At 47.2% G+C, this 19,753-nt stretch overlaps 1 protein-coding gene across 2 annotated transcripts in view; it reads left to right on the top strand.

The window, feature by feature from the left end:
* The window catches only part of ADAM19 (ADAM metallopeptidase domain 19), a 36,189-nt gene that overhangs the window by 12,293 nt on the left and 4,143 nt on the right, over positions 1-19,753 (top strand). For both annotated transcript variants that reach the window (XM_037397872.1, XM_037397871.1), the window contains 19 exons: positions 542-620; positions 1,642-1,718; positions 3,377-3,569; positions 4,015-4,080; positions 5,398-5,469; positions 6,301-6,467; positions 7,605-7,689; positions 7,937-8,076; positions 9,693-9,870; positions 10,545-10,634; positions 11,895-12,090; positions 12,420-12,528; positions 13,054-13,258; positions 13,825-13,905; positions 14,989-15,097; positions 15,201-15,336; positions 15,574-15,640; positions 16,176-16,385; positions 18,867-19,013. In XM_037397872.1, coding sequence (XP_037253769.1) covers positions 542-620; positions 1,642-1,718; positions 3,377-3,569; positions 4,015-4,080; positions 5,398-5,469; positions 6,301-6,467; positions 7,605-7,689; positions 7,937-8,076; positions 9,693-9,870; positions 10,545-10,634; positions 11,895-12,090; positions 12,420-12,528; positions 13,054-13,258; positions 13,825-13,905; positions 14,989-15,097; positions 15,201-15,336; positions 15,574-15,640; positions 16,176-16,385; positions 18,867-19,013 — 2,407 coding nt within the window. The remainder of the gene's footprint in view (positions 1-541; positions 621-1,641; positions 1,719-3,376; positions 3,570-4,014; positions 4,081-5,397; positions 5,470-6,300; positions 6,468-7,604; positions 7,690-7,936; positions 8,077-9,692; positions 9,871-10,544; positions 10,635-11,894; positions 12,091-12,419; positions 12,529-13,053; positions 13,259-13,824; positions 13,906-14,988; positions 15,098-15,200; positions 15,337-15,573; positions 15,641-16,175; positions 16,386-18,866; positions 19,014-19,753) is intronic.

Raw genomic sequence — 19,753 nt, 5'->3', positions numbered from 1 at the left:
AATTGAAGTCAGGGACAGGCTCTCCTTTATTGTTTCAATTTTACAGTGCTTGAAATTAAATTAAAAGTGCTTGGAAGAGCACTTAGGAAGATGGCTGGCTGCACCCTTTCAGAAGTGCATGTGCTCCATGAGAAGCGCTCGCCTCCTGCCAGGGCAGCAGATAGATGGCTGTGGGAAGGTCAGCTATCCTTCCACCTTCTGACCCACTGCCATTACAGCGTGCTCTGCGCAGGGAGCACCCACAGCCTGCAGTGCCCGTCCTGCCGCAACACGGTGCAGCGGCACGGCACAGCCGGTGTCCCACGTACCTGCCTCCCACCTGCCCTCTCAGTGTGTTGCAGTTGGGTTTGCACTACAGGCAGCAAATAGCGACTGCCCCAGGTCCACAGTGGTGGTTCACAGCAACAGGGATGTTTATAGTGACTTCAGAAAGAGCTGAAAATCTAGACGATTTTCTAGCACACCTAAGAAGCAGAAACCCAGGTTTAAAGAAAGTATTTTTTTTTCTTTTTTTTTCCCACCCTTTCTGCCATGTCTACAGAAACCTGTTTGCGCCAAGCTACACTGAGACTCATTACAGCCAGACTGGACAAACCCAGAGCATCTCTCTGACCCACACGGTGAGTGCAGACCGCTTTCCCTCCTGCAGCATGCAGGGGAGACCAGGCAGGGGGTCCAGAGAAGCGGGTGAGTTTCTTTCTCCAGAGCCTTTCTTTGAGGTCAGTCCAGCTTTCTGACCTGGGATGTTCCAGTGAGGAGGTGTCTCCATCCCCCCAAAATGGTAAAAACATCTCACTGTTTCACCTGAGCTCCATTATGAGAGCCAAGGTCAGCTGCCAGCATTGATTCCCTCTCTCTGGGTGCTGGGGAATTGTTTATTCCTCCTGCTGCTCATCCTCTTACTTTTTGTTTGCCACTGGGTGCTCCATGCTGGGGACGTTCCCAGCTTTCGGGAGAACCAGCCCGTGTAAGCTGGCTCCTGTTCAGTAAAAATCCCATAAATTACCAATCTCACGCAGTCCTTGGCTGACTCTCCGCTGCACCAGCACAAAGATGTGCATTGGTTGCAATGCAAAAATAAAAGATAAAAATCCCATGAGATCATCTTTACTAATGCTGCCCCAGGGTGAGGGGAAGCGATGTGATGAATACGTTGGCGTTTCTGCCCCAAAGCCTCCTTGTCCCTGCCAGAGGCTGCCTTTGTCTTGCCAGGAGCCCCCAGAAGAGGGACTTGCCCACTGCCCATGGTGTCACCCTCTCTAGGGCTGAAGGCACGTCCTTTGGGGCCCGACCCAGGGCCAGCTGCCATCGGTGGGCAGCTTCTGTTACAGGCAGAAAGCTTTGCATCGGCCCTAATGCTGCAGCCATCCGAGTTGCTTCCTTGGGGATTCCAAGCTCTCAGTCTTTACTGGCAACAAGGAGCCATTTGATGCGCTTGCAGGGACCACGCGTGGCAGCTCAAAGGCTAAATTTCGATGCAGACTTAAGAGATTCAGTTACAATCATCAACTACCAAATGCAGTGGAAAGAGAACAATTACTGGAGTATCGGCAGTACTCACAAGGGACTCAGTAATGCCTAAATATAGCGCGTGGCCATCCTGAAATGGCATTGCCAACCCTGCTCCCTTCTGCCTTCCAGGACCACTGCTTTTACCACGGGGTGGTGAGGGGCTGGGAGCGCTCCAGTGTCATGCTCAGCACGTGCCGAGGGCTGCGGTAAGTGCCTGGTGGTGCCGGGGCTGCAGGATGCTCTGCTCAGCTCCGCAGTGTGCTGCCACGCCAGCCCTGCTCCCCAGCAGCCTGGTTGCTGTATTTTTTCTGCTCAGACAGACCTGATCTTAAATGCCAGCCGGCTGAGAGAGCTGGGTGTAAAAGGGAGCGTGGCAGGGGAAATGCAGACATTTGGGTGTCATTAGTAACCGTGGCCTTCTAGCCAGCCCCTAGCCCCCTTCCCCCTTTGTGCTGGCAATGTGGACTTGTGCAATAAGGGAATTTAATTCAGGAGTCCACTGGAGCAAAAGGCTCTCGTGTCAGTGACGCAGGGCTGCATCTGTTACAGAGACAGGGACACTGGCCACAGCCCAGCCCAATACTCTAATGCAGGACCCAGCTCCTTCTCCCAGTCACTCGCAACTAGCAAGTTTCTGTGTGCATTTTGGGGCAAAGTCTTCAAGTCTGAACTTCCTCCTGGGTTGTCAGCCCCACTTTCTGCTTTCTGGGTGGTGCGGCGCTTGTGTGTGTTCTGCATTTCAAACCTTCGCTTTGGTAGTAATGGAGCCTTTGGCAGGAAAAGACGGTCTGTATCCTCAGCAGGAGTAAATGAAATGGATCGTGGTGACCCAAGTTGCTGCATTCATTTACACCAGCTCAGAGTTTGTGGTCCAAAACACCACATGGCCTTTATTGATGTTAGTGGTCATCTGCTCCAGAGCACTGATTGGAAGCTGTGCTGATGGGACCAGCTCCAGCCAGGAAACAGCCCATGCCAAAGCAAACCTGAGACATCTTAAGTGAATATAGCACCGGCCAAAGAGCCTAGTGAGATAAACAAGACGGTGCAGCCACCTGTGGCTTGCAGGAAATAATCCAAAAGCAAAAGTAGTTAAAGGTGGTGTGCCTTGCTCTGCCAGCCTGCATTTCCCTAGGCTCTGCCTTCCAGCTTCAGAGGAGACCGAGGTGTCTTGGTATGCACATGCAGTAGGGTTCCTGTACCCCTGAGCTGTCAGCATGTGCTGGCAAGTCCTCGATTTAATTTTCTTATTGCATGGGAGCTGAGCACATGTGGGTGTTTTCACTCTGAGCCTTCACAGGGAGATGTGCTGCCCATCGAGCCACACATCTTCCAGTGGGCATCAAACACAGATTTCCAGCTCTCCTGGCTGTAACATGTTCATTGAGAAAACCAGAACCTGGCTGTAACACATGCATTGAGAAAACCAGAACCATACGGCTATGTGCAAGTTTTAAAGAGCACTCCGTTTTGTATTTTTCTCTTGAGAAACAAAGTCTTCGTGTTTTCTAGGTCAGTTCAGTTGAATAAATTTGTCTTTAACAGGTTGAAAAGCTTCCACTGCCCCTAAAGAGAAAGCTGTACTTTAACAGACTTCTCAGGTTAGCACTGTTGCAGCACATGCTCCGATAGCCCCTTAATTGAATGTCTGAGGCCCTCTGAATAGATTTTAATATATGCAAGCTCAGGGATTCCCCCCTCTGAACTCAAAATACTCCCATCCTTTTTATTAATGAACTAAATGGCCTGGTAAGGATAAGTGCCTTGCCAGGGTCAGGCGGGAACTCAGCAGCAGCAGGAGGATTTGTCTCTGGTAGCTGTGATAGTAATTAACTTTCCTTCTTATTATTTCCCATTTCAACAGAGGACTTATTGTACTGAGCAGCAATTCCAGCTATATCTTAGAGCCGGCTCCCGACAGCCCAAACCAGCACTTGATTTACAGGTTGGATGATCTGAGGTTGCAGAGAGGAGCCTGTGCCTACCAGGGCACTGGGGCTGCAGCTGAAGACTGGCTCAGGGACTTCACAGCTGGGATGAAACCACCCCGCCAGAGGGTGAGCAGGGCTCAAATGGGGTCCATGCATGATGCTCCAAATTTCCCACCTGTTCCAACCCTGAAGAGCCTGCTGTTCTCCAGGAGCATAGCTCAGAAAGTTAAATGAAGGACAATATTTAAGAGGTTTTGTAGCAAGCTGGTTGCCAAATAGTGGCTCCAGCAGGGAAATAAATGAGTGTTGGGAACCACTGTGCAGCACGAGGAATCTGGGCTGTAGCTGCTCCTGCACAGGTCTGTGCACCTGATACGTGAACGAGTGGGTGGGCTGAGGACAGGCGCGTGGGCACCCGCTGTAGCTGAGTCAGTCACATCTGGAGGTCCCTGTGTGTGATGGGGTGGGGTGAATGGCCAGTGGAAAACGAACTGGGTGAGCTGTACATATATTTTGCAAGGACTTTCTTGGGGGATCTTGGGAAAGTAAATCTGTGTTGCTGCCGCTACAGGTGAAACGGGAGGCTCTGCAGGCTACAAAGTACGTGGAGCTTCTGCTCGTGGCAGATTATGCAGAGGTAAGAAATGAGCTTATGTTTATACCAACTGAGCCCTGGGCCCAGAGTGAGGTTCCCACCTGCAGCGTCTCCTGGGGGCAGCTGGAACTCAGCAGGTTTCCTCTTGCCATCCCAATGGTCTTACCCCCACCAGGGAGAGCTGTGTCTTGGTCATTTTTGTCCTAGCAGCCGTGACCCCCCCTGCCACCACTGTCAGCCACCGTTGGCCAGGGGAGAGATGCAGGTTGTGATCTGCATGAAGGACTAGGGTTGGAGGTCAGCTCTGGCCTCCTAAGCACCAGTGGTCGGCCCTATCTCTTGGTGGGAGAGACTGCCTTCAGCCTAGGGTGACTCGTGGGTCTCCAGGAACAACATCCATCTGACTCTGCAGTACACTTAATCTCTAGAGAAGATAACTGTGATAGCCTCTGCTCTGAGCTGGTAGCACATACATAAATACACATTTTTAAGGCTCCAGATCATAGGAATAGGGTTGGAAGTGAAGTCAGCAATCCCTCCCCCATCCCCAGCCTGGACAGCATGCCAGACGTACTTACTGACAGTGGAAACCGCGCAGTGTTTTGCTGATCATTTAATCTCCAGCACAGACAGGAGTCAGGCTGGTCCTATTCATAATTTACAACATTCTGAACAAAACTTAAGAGGCAGAAACTATTTTGGTGTCTCTGTTAGGCAGCAGGATACCAGGGAAGCGATGAGAAAACACATTATACCCAGGAACTGCCATATGTTGTTCGCCGTTTGATTAGACAAGCTGGGGTAGATGCCCTCACAGTGTCGTTAATTGCCCTTACTGTCTTCCTCGCTAGAAGAAATGTCCCAGGTTTTGTCATCTGTTAAACAAAAATCGAAATGCTTTGCAACTCCAATTCCTTGAATCAAATGGTTTGTGAAAATTAACTCATTAATTGCCAGGTGGTTTCAAATAGGCAAATTTGTTGGGTGAGTGAGATGGGATGAGCACTACAGTAGCCTTGACCTCAGGCATGAAGTCATGTTACCATTTATTTTACCTGGCACATTTGTTAGTTCTTTGTCAGCCTCTGGCTCTGGGGGAGTCTGGTAAGTTTGGGTTGCTCCACTGTGTTACTAATACCACTTGAGTAACACCGCTACAGTGGGATGCCAGGGAAGAATTCTGAATATACAGGTATGGGTCAGCTTATACTCAGATGTACAGTGAAGGAAGGCTTTCGGGCTTCCTAGTTTTTTCACTTCATAGTTACCTTCTTATTCCCAGAGTAGTGTGACTTGTTTTAACTCATTTCAGCTCTTCCTAGCTGCCTCTGTGCTGCCTGACACGTTCATTTTGTTCAGTTTCAGAAGAATCACTTCAGCATCGAAGCAACAAGACTTAAATTAGTGGAGGCTGCTAATTACGTAGATAAGGTGAGATCAGGTGTGTGTGAAATGAGGAAAGCAAAGGTCGAATCATGAATTACGGGAATTAATTGCAACAGAGGAGGAATGTCATCTTGGGGGAGAAAATGATGTTTCAGCAGTGCTCCCCAGTGACTCGGGGAGTGGAGAGCATCTGCCAAACAATTCTGTTGTTGGACATCAGGGATGGGGTGGGAGAATCTTCGTTCCTTACCTTGGAGCTAGCATGAGCATCTCTGTGTTTTAATACATATCTGTATTAACTGTGTCACCTAAATAACGTTTTTGGACAAGGGACTAAGTTATTCACTTCAAATTGTGGAAATCTTGGCAGGCAGGGCTGGAAGGAGCCTTCAGAGGTCGTCCTCGCAGTGGTACGCAACGCTGCTGAAGTAAACCTCACTACTTTTCAGTTCTCCCTTCATACTCCCCTTCTCCCCTTAAACTCCTTCCACCACTCCCCTGACCCCACTGCCAGACTTGTTCTGTTTGTACTTGACGTGGGCAGCAGATTATTTCCTTCCTCCTTTCAGGAATTTTGATATATCTAAAGATAGACATGGTGTCAGTCTCCAGTCATTGTTTCTCTAGATTATCTCTGTTATTGATTTCAAAATGAAAGTTCAGTGTCTCTAGTTCGGCTGAGTTTAGGTTTGTGGGTGGTGCACATTACTCTGCAGAGCTGTAGCACCAAGTTGCAGTGCACTTCCAGAGGGACCATTTTCTCTGGACAGGTGTATCTGTAGTAGCATTTAGCAGAGTTTATAGTCAGGATTTTAAACACAGTAAAATAAATAAATGGTGCTCATTTTTTCATCTCTTTTCATTCTTGTATCTTAGTTTTACAGATCCCTGAATATCCGGATTGCCTTGGTGGGGCTGGAGATCTGGAGCAATTGGAATAAATGTGATGTAACTGAGAATCCTTACTCCACCCTGAAGTCCTTTCTGGCCTGGAGTAGCAAGGAGCGGGTGCACAGAAAACACGATAATGCCCAACTAATCACGTAAGTTTACTTCTGAAATAACCTGACTCTGAGAGGTGGGGTGGGTGGGTGGGAGAGCAGTGTGCAAGATTATATTGTTCTAAGATTCAGAGTGGCAGGTTGACGTAGAAGCCACTCAGCCAGCACTGAGCTCTGGCACCCATCACTGGGAAAAGTGGAGGTGGCAGCTATGCAGCCCTCTCGCTACACACGCACCAAAATGCATCAGCCTTATTGTGTGTCCCTATCACAAGCAACTGCACATGATCTGTCACAGCTACGTGTAAAACTTCAAGAAAATCCGAACCATAAGCCAAACCCGTAAAGGGGAACTAAGCTCTTTGCGGAAGGCGTTCATTCCCAACTCATCCCGCTGAGGCACAGGGGACACGGTGCTGGAGGCTAGCTGATGGTCTGTGACTCATCCTGCTGATCTCGTTAGGGCCAGTAGCTATGGCCAGCAAATGCAGATGTCATTAGAAGAAAAATCTGCAGCAGCTCTTAGACCTCCTTACCTCCTCCACGGTAATTCATCTGCCAGTAAACAGGGGTGAGTCAGAGGACTGAAGTGTAGAGATACAATGCCTTTTCCCCTGTTTTGTTTGTTTGGTTGGTTTTTTTCCCCCTTTAACATTACTGTATTTCATCTTCATCTGGTCATCTTCTGAGCACAATCTCCAGGGCTCTCTGTACCTGCTGGCAGAGACCGGGCAGAATTCTGACTCGCCAGGCAGGAGCTGAGCATGCCTGCATCTCAAAGGTGTTATCTAGTACTCTGTCAAGTCCCTGAATCCCAAGCTGGCAAATATCAGATTTAGGGTGAATGAAGTCTTCACAAACAGTACCCAGTTAAGGATCCAGAAATAGTCTTTTTTGTGCTTGTTACAAAGCTCAGCAGGAGTACTTCTTGGCACCAGACTCATAAAAAAACTAGGATTGGCTGGTTGGCCCCTAAAACAACATAGTAGTGCAAGAAAAATAGGTCTTAAGGCTTTGTAGCTCTGCTATAATGTGCTGTACTTGGAGATACTACTAAAGAAAATGTATTCACCTGACGCTGTGTATACGTATAAAGCTGTGGACTGCAGGGCGCGCTTCTCTGCCTTGCCTTCTCCGGTGCCTCAGTGCCATTTCACGGTCTTTCTGGGTTGATTTTAGGGGTGTGCCTTTCCAAGGTACCACAGTAGGCTTGGCTCCTGTGATGGCCATGTGCTCTGAATTCCAGTCAGGAGGAGTAAACATGGTAAGTAATTTCTAATACCTAATATGAGGTATCTTTCCCGCAGTGAATTCGTGGGATAGATGCCTCCTAAAGCCTTGGAAGAAAGTATTTCCTGTGAAGGCCTCTAACTTACCTGATTATAGACAGGAATACCTTCAGTAGATGTTTTCTACATGTAGTAATGAGAAGTACTGCTTACCCCATTGACTCAGAGGTGCACAGGACAGGCACAGGTGAAATGCTGACGTGCCTCTTTGATCTCGCACAGGATCACTCTGATAACGCCATTGGTGTGGCTGCTACCATTGCCCATGAGATGGGACACAATTTTGGCATGAATCATGATTCAGCTGGCTGCTGTACCACCCCTGCAGAAGATGGAGGCTGCATCATGGCTTCTGCAACTGGGTGAGTTTGTCCTACAGGGTCTTGTGGAAATGCAAAGGGCTTCGTTACAAGACCCTTGGCGGCGGAACAGCTAGAAATGCAGACTGAAGGTGGGTCTGTTGCTGCCTGCTGGAGCCAGTGTGTTTATAGAGAAAACGCTGCTGGCCAAACCCTGGCTCGTGTATCCGTAGCAATTTGCTAAATTCCCATCGAGCGTATTCCTGCTTGAGACTGGCTTTAGGTAACGTAGGGACCTGGCAGCATTTAGAAGTGGAACTCTAAACTGTCTGGTAAAAAGGAAAATGTTCCTAACTGCTGTCTTGAGAGACTGTCTCAGGACCCCTCTAACCCCTCATCTCTGAGTTTGTGCTTCCCACTGTGTACCACCAAACAATCTATCACCCCAAAGCAAGTTCAATGCATAAATGCACACATCCTTCTGGACTGCCTGTTGCCAGCAGGTACAGAGAAACGAGGGGTGACCAGAACATATGTGACCTCGGTGTGCAGAGGTTTACATGGGTTTCACGCCTGTGTAGCACATGAGATGCATAGGTAGATAGTTGATAGGGTTTCTAAAGCATCTTGTGCAAAAGTAATGGGCGTTATAGTATGGTAACAACAGGAAAAAGGATTGTTTCAGGAAAGAACTGATTTTTATTAAAAGGCACAGCAATAGGGCTGTATTTCTATGTCAGGAGATGTGAGAACAGGTTGAATGTATGTTGTCTTAAGAATACTGCTTGGTTTCAGCGAGCCACAGAAAATCTGTGTTTAAAAGGGAAGAAATAGCTGTCTGTGAGAGAAAGGGAAGCAAGAGTGACTCTGGAAACCCACAGGGATTCCAGAGCTCCTTTTGGGTGAGGAACCACAACAGCTTCTATGTTTCAGTCACGTAAAAATGTCAGATGAGCCTATTCACTTAAAGCCACATTCCCTATTTCCTCAAGCATTCCTTCTTGGGGTTTAGCAGGTTTTAACAAAACTTTTTCCATAGATATCATCTTTTATGTGCATGATTTCTTCCAAATAAGGAAAAACACTTAGGTGAGGAGTGAAGACGTAGTGGCATGCAAGTAGAGCATGCAACACAAATGCACACATACGCAGTCATATCTAGAGTGCATAGGTCCTGGCACTGCAGCAACAGAAATTAATAATCAATTTAACAGAAAATATTCCTATCTTTTGCAATGAGGCAGTAGATAGGAAAAAGGAAATATTATTTTTAGCAGTTAGATTCACAAGCAGTTTTTTACAGTCTGAGTGCTGGATTCTCGGGTTTGTTCGACCAATTAGGAATAAACCACAGCTTCAGTACTGAGCAGGTAAGGACAGCCGTACTTGTCCGCTATCAAAGCCAAATCAAACTCAACATGTTTTGTTTCAATAAAGTTTATTTTTTAAGGCCATTATATTACCAGACAGTCTTGCAGTGCAATCACACCTTCTCTTCAACTGTAATCCAGATGGATCTGATTTTGAACAGGCACAGAAAATCATTACCACAGTTTCATAGATTTCAGAGAGAGACCCGAGTCCTTTGCCACTTGTCAGGATTTGCATGCGCGCATTTTGGGTGCTCTAAACCATTGCCCAGATCTGTCTTGATGTTTTTCTACACTGTCTATATGCAGGCATCCATTCCCCAAGGTGTTCAACCAGTGCAATAGAAAAGAGCTGGAGAAGTATCTGCAGTCTGGCGGAGGGATGTGTCTCTCCAATATGCCAGATACCAAAAAAATGTATGGTGGGAAGAAATGTGGAAATGGCTACTTGGAAGAAGGGGAGGAGTGTGACTGTGGAGAGGTGGAGGTAATGATTGTTCAGATTCAACTGTTTGGGGTTTAGTGGGACACAGTGATTTTATTATGTATTTTGCAAATACAGTTATGTGATATGTAAACAGCTTTTGTTTGTGCAGGAGATACGCATACCTGCCCTGTGCGTACTGTATATGCAATGTAAATCAAGGTTGTAAAGTGTCACGTCTAACTAAATTCACAGCCTGTAGTACAATGCATCCCAGAACTCAGGGATGCTGTAATCCATGGCTGAACAGAGGTGAAGAAAATTTCATTTAAAAAAGAAAAATCGATCTTAGGTGTTGCAGTTTCATATATAAGTTCACTTTATCTACGGCTCCATTCCTGGTAAGGATGTGGCTTCTCTTAGCACTGCACCTCACTTCTCAAATCCATTTTCACTGGTAAGACAAAAGGGAGCTGGAACCAGCAGCCCAGACTCACCAGATGTAATGAGCACAACCTATAGTATCCAGTCAGTTCAACAGAGGATACAGTTATGCAGTACGGTGCTTCAGCACGTGCTGGGGATCACGAACATACTGTGGAAGGAAGGCTGTGACTTTGTATGTAATTTGTCCTGTACGAGAACAGATTCGCGTCAGCCTCACACTTTGATGCTCTGGCATGTTCTTGTCTTGAACGTCTGTGTTGTAAGCTCTTCTGCATCTCACCGTCTTCCAGGAATGCAATAACCCCTGCTGCGACGCCAGCACCTGCTCCCTGAAGCTGGGTGCCGAATGTGCCCATGGCAGATGCTGTCATCAGTGCAAGGTGGGATCTCTGGATTTTCCTAAGAGAGGGGAGGGAATAACGGTGGCAGAAGTGTGAGGCTGAAAAATGGAGGGGAAAGGGGAGCAAGCGCAGCCACACATGGGAGTTCAGCTCCTCACCTGCAAGAAACATGGTCTGATTTGTAGGTACAACAGCTACGAGTGCAATCAAACCAGTGGGGTCCTTGCTTCTAGCTGATTTAATTGACTCCTGTGGTAACTTAAGACGAGCTGTGAATGCTGCTGGAATGAAGTCACGCTGCCTCTCTTAAACACTTAGGGATGGGGTGAATCAGAATAAATCTTTCCCTCCTTTGGCTCTAGAAGAAATCTAGACAGAGCTCTTAGAGCAAACGTTTTCTCTGGGGATTGATTAGGCTGGATTCTAACTTTGCTCTGAACCCTCTTTTCTGGGATGCAGTTGAATTCCTTTAGCCCAGGTACTTGCTGAAGGAATGCTAGCAAAGAGGACTGTAAATGTGTGACCACTATCATTTTAAATCTCAGCTTTCCTTATAGAAGCTGGTTAAAATATGTTTCTAACTGTGGTGCTAAAGATCTCAAGCTTTGACAACAAATTAACTCAGAAATGAACATAGGCAAACCTTTCCCTTAAGCTCATTTTCCTGTTTGTGCATTGACTATGTGCTCCTACTGACTGATCCTGAGCACGTGGGAAATAATCTTCCAGGAATCTACCTAGACTCACTCCTTTCACAAGAGACTTCAAAACACCTCCTAGATGTAACTGTGTATGCCCTTCCATTCTTCATGTCCATGGTGGACAAAGATGAGAATGAACTGGATAAACTCATAAGCAAGGGAGACGTAAGCTACCCATTAGCAAAATGACTTCAGCAGAATTGACAGGCAAACACTGAAACAGATGTCCCGGACAGGGAGGGGTTTGAGAACAGATTACACAAACATCTGTTAGAAATGGTTTAGGTAAATCAGATCCTATCCTAGGGCAGAGGGAGATGGATCAGTGTCCCCTTGAGATCTCGCAGCCGTATTTTCTGTGCATGATCTCATCGCTACCTAGGGAAGGGATCTAGTCATTAAACTGATTCTATACTCACCCAGTTAATGAAGTTACAGAGTCATTTGGATCACTGCTGACCTCAAAAAAACGGAGACAAGGTAGATGAAGAGACACATGCAAGGTCTTTTTCTTATCTACAGGGAGACATTGTGCAGACATGGAACCACAAAGGAGCCAAGCAATAATTCATTTTTTCCCCCCTTTTTATCTTTTTAGCTGATGTCTCCGGGAACTCTCTGCAGGGAAGGGTCAGGACTCTGTGACCTCCCAGAATACTGCACTGGCGAGTCACCGTTTTGCCCCCCCAACTCTTACCAAATTGATGGGTCTTCCTGCGATGGAGGAAAGGCTTATTGCTACAGCGGCATGTGTCTCACATACAAAGAGCAGTGCTTGCAGCTGTGGGGTCCTGGTAAGGACACTGCTTGCAATGAAATACATTGTCCTTTGGACAGGCAATATTATGCGGCATCCTACTATTATTCACCCTGTGTAAGGCAGTAGTACCTTTCATACCCATTTGTGAAGGATGCAGGATGCAACTTAAATTACCCAGTTGCGACACTGTTATCAGTGGTGAAGTCTGAGGAGCCTTTTCTCCTGCCTTGCTCGCTTGAGCAAAAATGGTAAATTTTCCCATCCTCAAACCATCCCAGAAAAAGAACAACTGAGCGGTTGGTGTGAGGTGAGATGGGCTGCCAGGCTCCACAGGAATCGGCCATGTGAGTCTCTTCCACGCAGGAGCCAGGCCAGCACCAGATGCCTGCTTCGAGAAGGTTAACGCAGCTGGAGACATCTACGGGAACTGTGGGAAGGACATCTACGGCAACTACAGGAAGTGTGAGATGAGGTAGAAAGCAGCGTGGCAGCCAAGAGTTGCTCACTGGAGAAGATGTTTTTATATATTAGAAAACTGCGGGCCAGTAGATAGAACTGATCCATGCTTTGGGTCCCCTCCCCGCCTCTACCTCCTGGGAAACCAGCTGCATCCTTGTCAGACTTAGAGCCCTTACGACTGAAGCTTTAAGTTTACAGTTTTCCCTGCCTTTTGCATTTTAAAACATCTTGTTGATATTTTTTCAAAGCAACAGAAGAGGGGATTTTCAGATCTGTAAATTAAATGTAGCTTTTTAACTGAGACAAAACCTCCTTAATCTAATCTGTGTTGTTGAGGCTGACCTACCCCTGGGGACCGTGACACGGTGCCATCAGTGCCCATCAGATGCTGTTGCTTGGGCTGGCGCTTGGGAGGTGCTTGCTCTTTTGCCATCGAACAATGATTCAACACTGCTGTTTTAATTTACATGTAGAGCTGATGCCTGCAAAATGTTCAGCAAGCCAGAAATAATCACTTTAGCCTTTCCTTTGAAATCAGAGATGCTAAATGTGGGAAGATCCAGTGCCAGAGCTCTGCTTCCAAACCCCTGCAGTCCAATGCGGTGGCCATAGACACAACTATCCGCATGCAGAGGACGGAGCTGAGGTGCCGAGGGACCCATGTGTACAGATCTGAGAATGAAGAAAAGGAGATGTTGGATCCTGGCTTGGTGTTGACGGGAACAAAATGTGGGAGCCATCATGTAGGTATAGTCCTGCCTGTAATGGCTTGGGGGAGGTTCAGGGTATTGCTTTTCCATCCAGAAAGTGCTTTGTTGTTATCAAGCTATTAATTTCTTATGACTAATGCCTTTCTAGGAGATTTTAGTGTTTGATAGAAAAATAATTTCTTAGAGGTTTCTGAGAAGCAATGGAAGAATACATACCACAGGTGATACTTTAAGCCTTTGCTAGATGAAGTCCAGGGCCAGTGCTAAGCCTGGGACTCACTAGTTGATTGAGGTTGTCTTGCTTCAATTAGAAATTAAGACACCTGAGAGCTCCTTCAGAGACCTGCCACATGGGCATGGCAAAGTCATCAACTTCTGAGCTCCCACTCCTCTCTCTGATGCGCGTTAGCTGGGATTTGGGGTAGTGATGGAATGTTTCCTTGGGAGCCAGGTTGTCCTTATGGTCTGTTGCTCTGCCCAGGGTATCACTTGTATTGCCAAGGTGTCTGGGACCCCTCAAGTCACAAAATGACACGAGGCAGTAATGTGGTGCATAACCCAAAGAGCTAATGCTGAGTTTCTGGATCCTTTTTCTGCAGGTTTGCTTTGAGGGGCGCTGCCAGAACACATCCATCATCTTTGATTCTGAAAGCTGCAGCAAGAAGTGCCACGGGCATGGAGTAGGTGCCTTCCTTTTCATCTCATTTCAGACTGAAGCAGGATGGGCTGCCATTCATCTGTAGATGGTTGTTCAGCTCAGTTCTGGTACCACGCTTAGGTTCGCTCCGCACTTCAGCTTCTTCGTTAATTTGCACATTCCTTTCGTGTTTGCATTTTCTGGTCTGTGAGCGTCCCTTTGACATAGGATTTAAAGAGGTCTACAGGAGGGATATGAATTGCAATGAATGAAAACCAAGAAGGGGTAATCTGATAGAAAAATCTTTCGGGCCCAGTTTAGACTGAATAAAAAAAAATCAGAGGGAAAAACGTAGGAAAAAGTCATGTTTAGAACAGTTTATCCCAAACTGTCTTCTGCTGTGCCCCAGAAATGGAAAGAAAAGGCTGTTGAGAATTTTTTACGCTTTTGCTGATGTTTCCGGCAAAAAACATCAGCATCTCTCCATCCCCACAGCCCATTTAAGCAATGGGGAGGAGCAACAAATACAGCAGCGTGCAGCAGTGCCTGCCTTCTTGAGCAGCCTGGGAGGCCCCGTGATGTACCTGACAAGGAGAGGGACTCGCCCTGCTTTTTCCTTCCCAGTCTGCTTCGTTTCTTACAATCCATGAAGTTGTGGGAAGCGTCAGCTATTCCACAGTATTAAATGAAATGCTACAGTTAGCACAGGACATCCCTAATCAGAGAGATCAGCCTCCCCTCCAGCAGCTGCTTAGTTGATAAAACAAATAGCAATGGGCCAAGCAATAAACCTAAACAGTAAGAAATTTTCACTGAATGGAGGACTAGCTCCTTCAGATTAGAGATAAGAACAAGGGAAAGGCATTTCTAAATGCTGCTTTTTTCCTACATTCAGATTAGTGGCACTTCAGCAGAAGAACCCTTGTCTTTTGGAGAAAGGGAGAATTTCTAAGGAAATAAAAGGCACTTTCACTCCCTGAAAAGAAAACGTTTCCAGGCACTTAACTCCCTGTTTATGCCAATGAGAGTTTCTTCCGTAGTGTCTTATCCAGCAAGGGCTTAATTATTTTTAGCTTGCAAATTCTGTAGTAGCTGGCACTGAAGTCTCTGGGTCTTCCCGCTTCAGGTCTGCAATAACAACAAGAACTGCCACTGCAACCAGGGGTGGGCCCCCCCATTTTGCAACAAGCAGGGAAGGGGAGGAAGCTTGGACAGTGGTCCCCCCCTGCCCGAAGGTGAGTGGGACCAGCTTTGCTATGGTGGCACTTCAGAAGGACTGGAGTTAGATTGGGAGCAGGGAGTTTTCCATTTACCTAACTCTACTTTCTTGCCCTCCAGGCCCTTCAGCAGTTGTGATAACTCTTGCAATCCTGGCTCCTGTTCTCCTTCTCATTGGAATGATGTTTTTATTCTATTATCTGAAATGCTGGAATAAATTTGCCATCTGTTCTCTAAAGAAGACCCCGCAGTTCAGGTAAATGGTCAGTGCTGTGCTTTGTCCGCTTGCATCCAGCCCTTTTCAGTGTCAGGACAGAAAAGCAATTATAAAGACTGTGACTAAATGGGTTTGTTGGTATAGTCAGTATTCGCTTCTCTTTTTTTTTTTTTTTTTTTTTACTTCAGTTCAAATATAATGGAAAATACCGTGAAGAAGAAGGAAAAGAACTTATCAAAGAAATAACACTTATCTTTTCCTTTCTCTCATTGTCAGCGACACCTCTGGAAGCGGGCACGCAAACCCTGCCTTCAAGCTGAAAACCCCCCAGGAGCAGAGGAAGGTATGGGCAAAGTCACCTTCCACCTCACTGGGCAGAGATCCAAATGCCCAAAATTGTGGGATGTGGTTCCTCTGATGTGACAGTTAGGGAACTGTTTTATCAAAGGATGGGAAAAAAATAGACAGACATCACCCATGGCTGAAAGTTTCTAGTAATTTCCTTAAAGGCAGGAGCTGAGATTTGACCAAGCCTGTGTGGCTGCTTGTCTCTCCTGATAGATCCTCTTCTGTCACATCCCCCTCTCAAAACTGCAGAAATTGCAAACCCTGGGTTTATTTGCAGGTATTGCTTATAACGCTAATGCCTGAGTTACTCTGTTCTCTTGATTCCCATTCCTGCCTCGTGATCCCAAATTGTCCCAGTCTATCTAATTAATGCCTCCTAGACTGATACAACACATACCTGTGACGCAGGCCGTATTTTCTACTGTGTGGCTCATAGACCTCATGTAGATCCTCAAAAGCATAGCAGAGAGTAAAAAGGTGATTTGAAGTGGAAATACCTAACTCTGGGGATCTGTGGGTCTTCTGCACAGGTGATTGGCTTCCCTGAAATCCCATCAAAACCTTCTCCCCAGCAAGGGCCAGGGCTCCGACTCCACACGCAGCAGCCATCCACCTTCTCCACTGGCTGCGGCGTGGGGCAGCCCGCTGGGCAGGCACAGCCGGCGTTTCCGAAGGACGTTTCCCGGCGGACACCCCCGAGCAGGCCAGCTCCTCCTGCTCCCAAACCCCCCGTCTCTCAGGTACAGGGTCAAGATGCAGTTTGATGGGAGGTTTGTTCTGAGCGAAGGCTGGTGCAGCCTCTCTAACCCTGGGGGGGTTGTAGGAGGTACCGTGCTCGCTAGAACGTGCTCCAGCTCACCGCAGGACAGTTACTGGTGGCCCTCCGTGCTTTGTCGTGTGGCTAACACTGACCGTGCTGGATGCTAGCACACTTAATTCCTGTTAATTCAGGTCTCTCGATACCTCTGATGTGGAGCTGAGGTCAGGTAGCTTGGATCACAAAGCAGCATTCACTTTACCAAGGTCCTCTAAACATTTTTTTAGCTGCAAATCAAATAGATAATCTGCCAGGAACAAAAGGACTGGACAGATTTTTCCCTAATCAAGCCTAGCATAGCTGCTCTTACCATTTGCATGTGTTTTATCTCCTGGAAACAAGCCCTTCTGAGATTATCAATCAGTGATAAATCTGAGGTTCAGTACTGAGTACATTCCTTGGGATGATCTCCCAGGTATCTTGCATTTGGCTATTCCTGCACTAATGCCTTGGGAGCCTCAGACAAACTTTCATGTGGAGCAGAAATGGGACCTTTAAGCATGTTGCATAGGAAACATTAGACTTAACCCAGACTGACCCCGTCTTCTGTGAGCATCCTAGCAGTGAGGATATTTTGGGGGTTATAAGGAAAGGGCATTGATATACTTCTTTTGTTGGCAATTTTGTTTTAAGCTTACTACAGACCCCACATTCTTACGGGAAAGATGGCAAATCACTCAGACTGACTTAAAACCATTTAACCAAAATATTTCCATACTACTTTATTGGGTTAGGGCCAGAAGAGAAGCAAAGGGCTCAGTTACAGGAGATAGCAGGAGACTGGATCCCTGGCAGTCTCTCCTTGAAGGATATAGAGGAAAACAAACCCAAAATATTTTAGTGAATGGGGTTTGTTTCTAGCTCCATTGTTCCTGTGAACAGCCAGCACTTCAGCAGGAAAGAAAACTAAAACAAAAGCAGGAAGCTGACTGTAGTCAGTAAGGAATAGGTATCCTTCCCAGCTGGTTGTTGACAAGTTCCCCACAATCTCCATTGTGTTCCCTCCCCAATGCGTCCAGTCCCTTTTTATCTCAGTCAGACCTACTAGATGGAACACTTTTCCTAGGATTTCCAAAAGAAACCTTGCCATCTCTGTTGCAGGAGAGCCACAAATGTAGAAGGTACAGAGAAAATAATTGATTTTGCTATTTGCTAGTGTCAGTGTCCTTCCTAGACGTTTGCAGTATCTGCTAGATTTGCTCTCTTGCTGTTCCTATAGGAGCTTTTTGGACCCAGTGGTCGGTGGGATTTAGCCTGTGTTGTCCTTCCTGGAGTCACAGGGCAAGGTCCTTGGAGAGCAATAGATCCCCAAGCATTGGCTGGTGCAGCCATCGAGCATCACATTTATGCACAGTCCCAGGAGACTGCAGGGTTTTTGGGTGCCCTCCAAGTTGTAAGTGCAGCTGTGTTTATTAAATCAACACCTGTAAGCCAGCGACAGCACAGAGGCTAAGCAACAACAGGCAGTTAGGTCTTATGTGGGTGATTTCTCCCCGTGGGCATGCTTTACACTGATACTCATTATATGAATGGAAAATATAATGCTCCGAGTATCCTATGAGGGACAGCTGTGCGCACAAACAAAGCAATAACTGATTGTAGGTGGGTGCAGGGCTGCGTGTGTGTGTATGGGCACACGTATATACACGTGTAGAGGGTTTACAGGCATTGTATGGGCAGTCGTATAGCGAGTGTATGCATGTGAAACTTGCTTCCAACCTTAGGTGCATCGATAATGTGGCTAATTAAAAGGCTCTGGAACATAGTTTCCCTATTACTTGCAAAAGTCAAGGCTTGAAACTTCTGGATCCTCTAGCAGCCAGGGTATGACATGCTTTCAGCCTGCAGCTTCATTTAGGGGACTGAGCAAGGTAATCCTGTCACCCTGTTTGGCTGTCCTCCGTTGGAAACCAGCTGCCGAGCAGCCTCAGACCATCTGATCTTCATGACACTTGATAGGGGAAAACTCGTGCATGTTGAAAACGGCTAATCACCTGCGTAAGACAATAAGCCCTAGTGGCTTCAGAGAGGGGTCTCTGCAAGCATGATTTTACCCCCATTCCTTCAGCCCTTTGTCTCAGGCAGGGATGCTACAGGCTGAGTTGTGATGGAGACTCCTGCCCTATCTGTAAGGGTTCTCCTGTTCTTCGTCATGCAGCCATTAGATTGTAATAATCCCTGGGGTTAACTCCAAATCAGAGACCTCAATGTGGACAGCTCCATACCTAGTCTGCTGCCTCAGACCTACAAAAAAACCCAAAACCAAACCCAAGAGAGGTCCAAAGGACCTGTGTCCATACCAGAAGAAGTTCTGGCCGTGTAAAGTGAATGCAAATGTGATCTCTGTTTTCAGGCTGGGTGTATGTCCAGGCTGAGAATTCAAAACTCTTTCTTTCTTGCCTAGGATATTTCTAGGCCCCGGCCACCCCAAAGAGCTTTGCCAGCGAATCCTGTCCCAGGCAGAACCAGAGCCTGGCTGGGGAACAGCCCCACCATCTCGCTGCCTCCTGCACACACCAGGACCCCAGGACGACTCCAGCCGACGGCGGAGGTAGGCGCTGAGCGCGGTGATGGGAAGCACAGCAGTGTCCCCTCAACACTGGGGAGTAAAGGTGCTCTGGAGGGAGCAACCTTGAGATCATCCTGCAAAACATCTGCACGCACAGCCCTGGTGGGTGGAAATGGAGAAGCTGCTGGGCTGGGTGCCTTTATTGCAGGGGTCTCTGTTTTCACCTGTTCCTTGTTAAGCGTTTGGGTTAAGCGAAACAGTTAATTCAACCCTCCATGTCCCTGAGCTCTTCCTCAGATGAGCAGTTTGTGTGAGCGGGGCTGAGCAATGGGCGGTCAAGGTGTGTGTGACCCAGAATGGTCAGTGAAGAGCCGCAAAACAGGAAGGTCCACACAAGACTTGAAGACCCCAGTAAGGAACAGAAATTCTCTCTAGCCATGGCTAAGGAGGTGCTTTCTCTGCAGGGAGTGTTCCCCAAAATTGTCCTGAATAAGGACAGTTAATGAGGGGCTCCTAGTTACTGAGTTCAGCTCCGTGCAAACTGGACCCCTTAACACACACCACAGGCGTTGTCTCCAGCCTGCAATAACCTTGAGGCTAGCTGGGAAAAATAGAGAAAGCTGCTTCACCGTGCCCCTGGTGGGAGAGCTTCCTATGCCATGCTTTAAGATGTGGAGGCATGTGAACAGACAGGCTTCCCCTGGCTGGCTGGAACATCAGCTCCAGGAGAGGGAAGAGGGCAGCATCTGCTCTTTCATCAGTGCTCACTCTTCTCTCTTTTC

This window comes from Falco rusticolus, chromosome 8 (assembly GCF_015220075.1).
Source record: "Falco rusticolus isolate bFalRus1 chromosome 8, bFalRus1.pri, whole genome shotgun sequence".
In the NCBI taxonomy this organism is placed as follows: domain Eukaryota; kingdom Metazoa; phylum Chordata; class Aves; order Falconiformes; family Falconidae; genus Falco; species Falco rusticolus.
The sequence above is the reverse complement of the archived record's forward strand: the minus strand, read 5'-3'. Positions and strand labels throughout refer to the sequence as shown.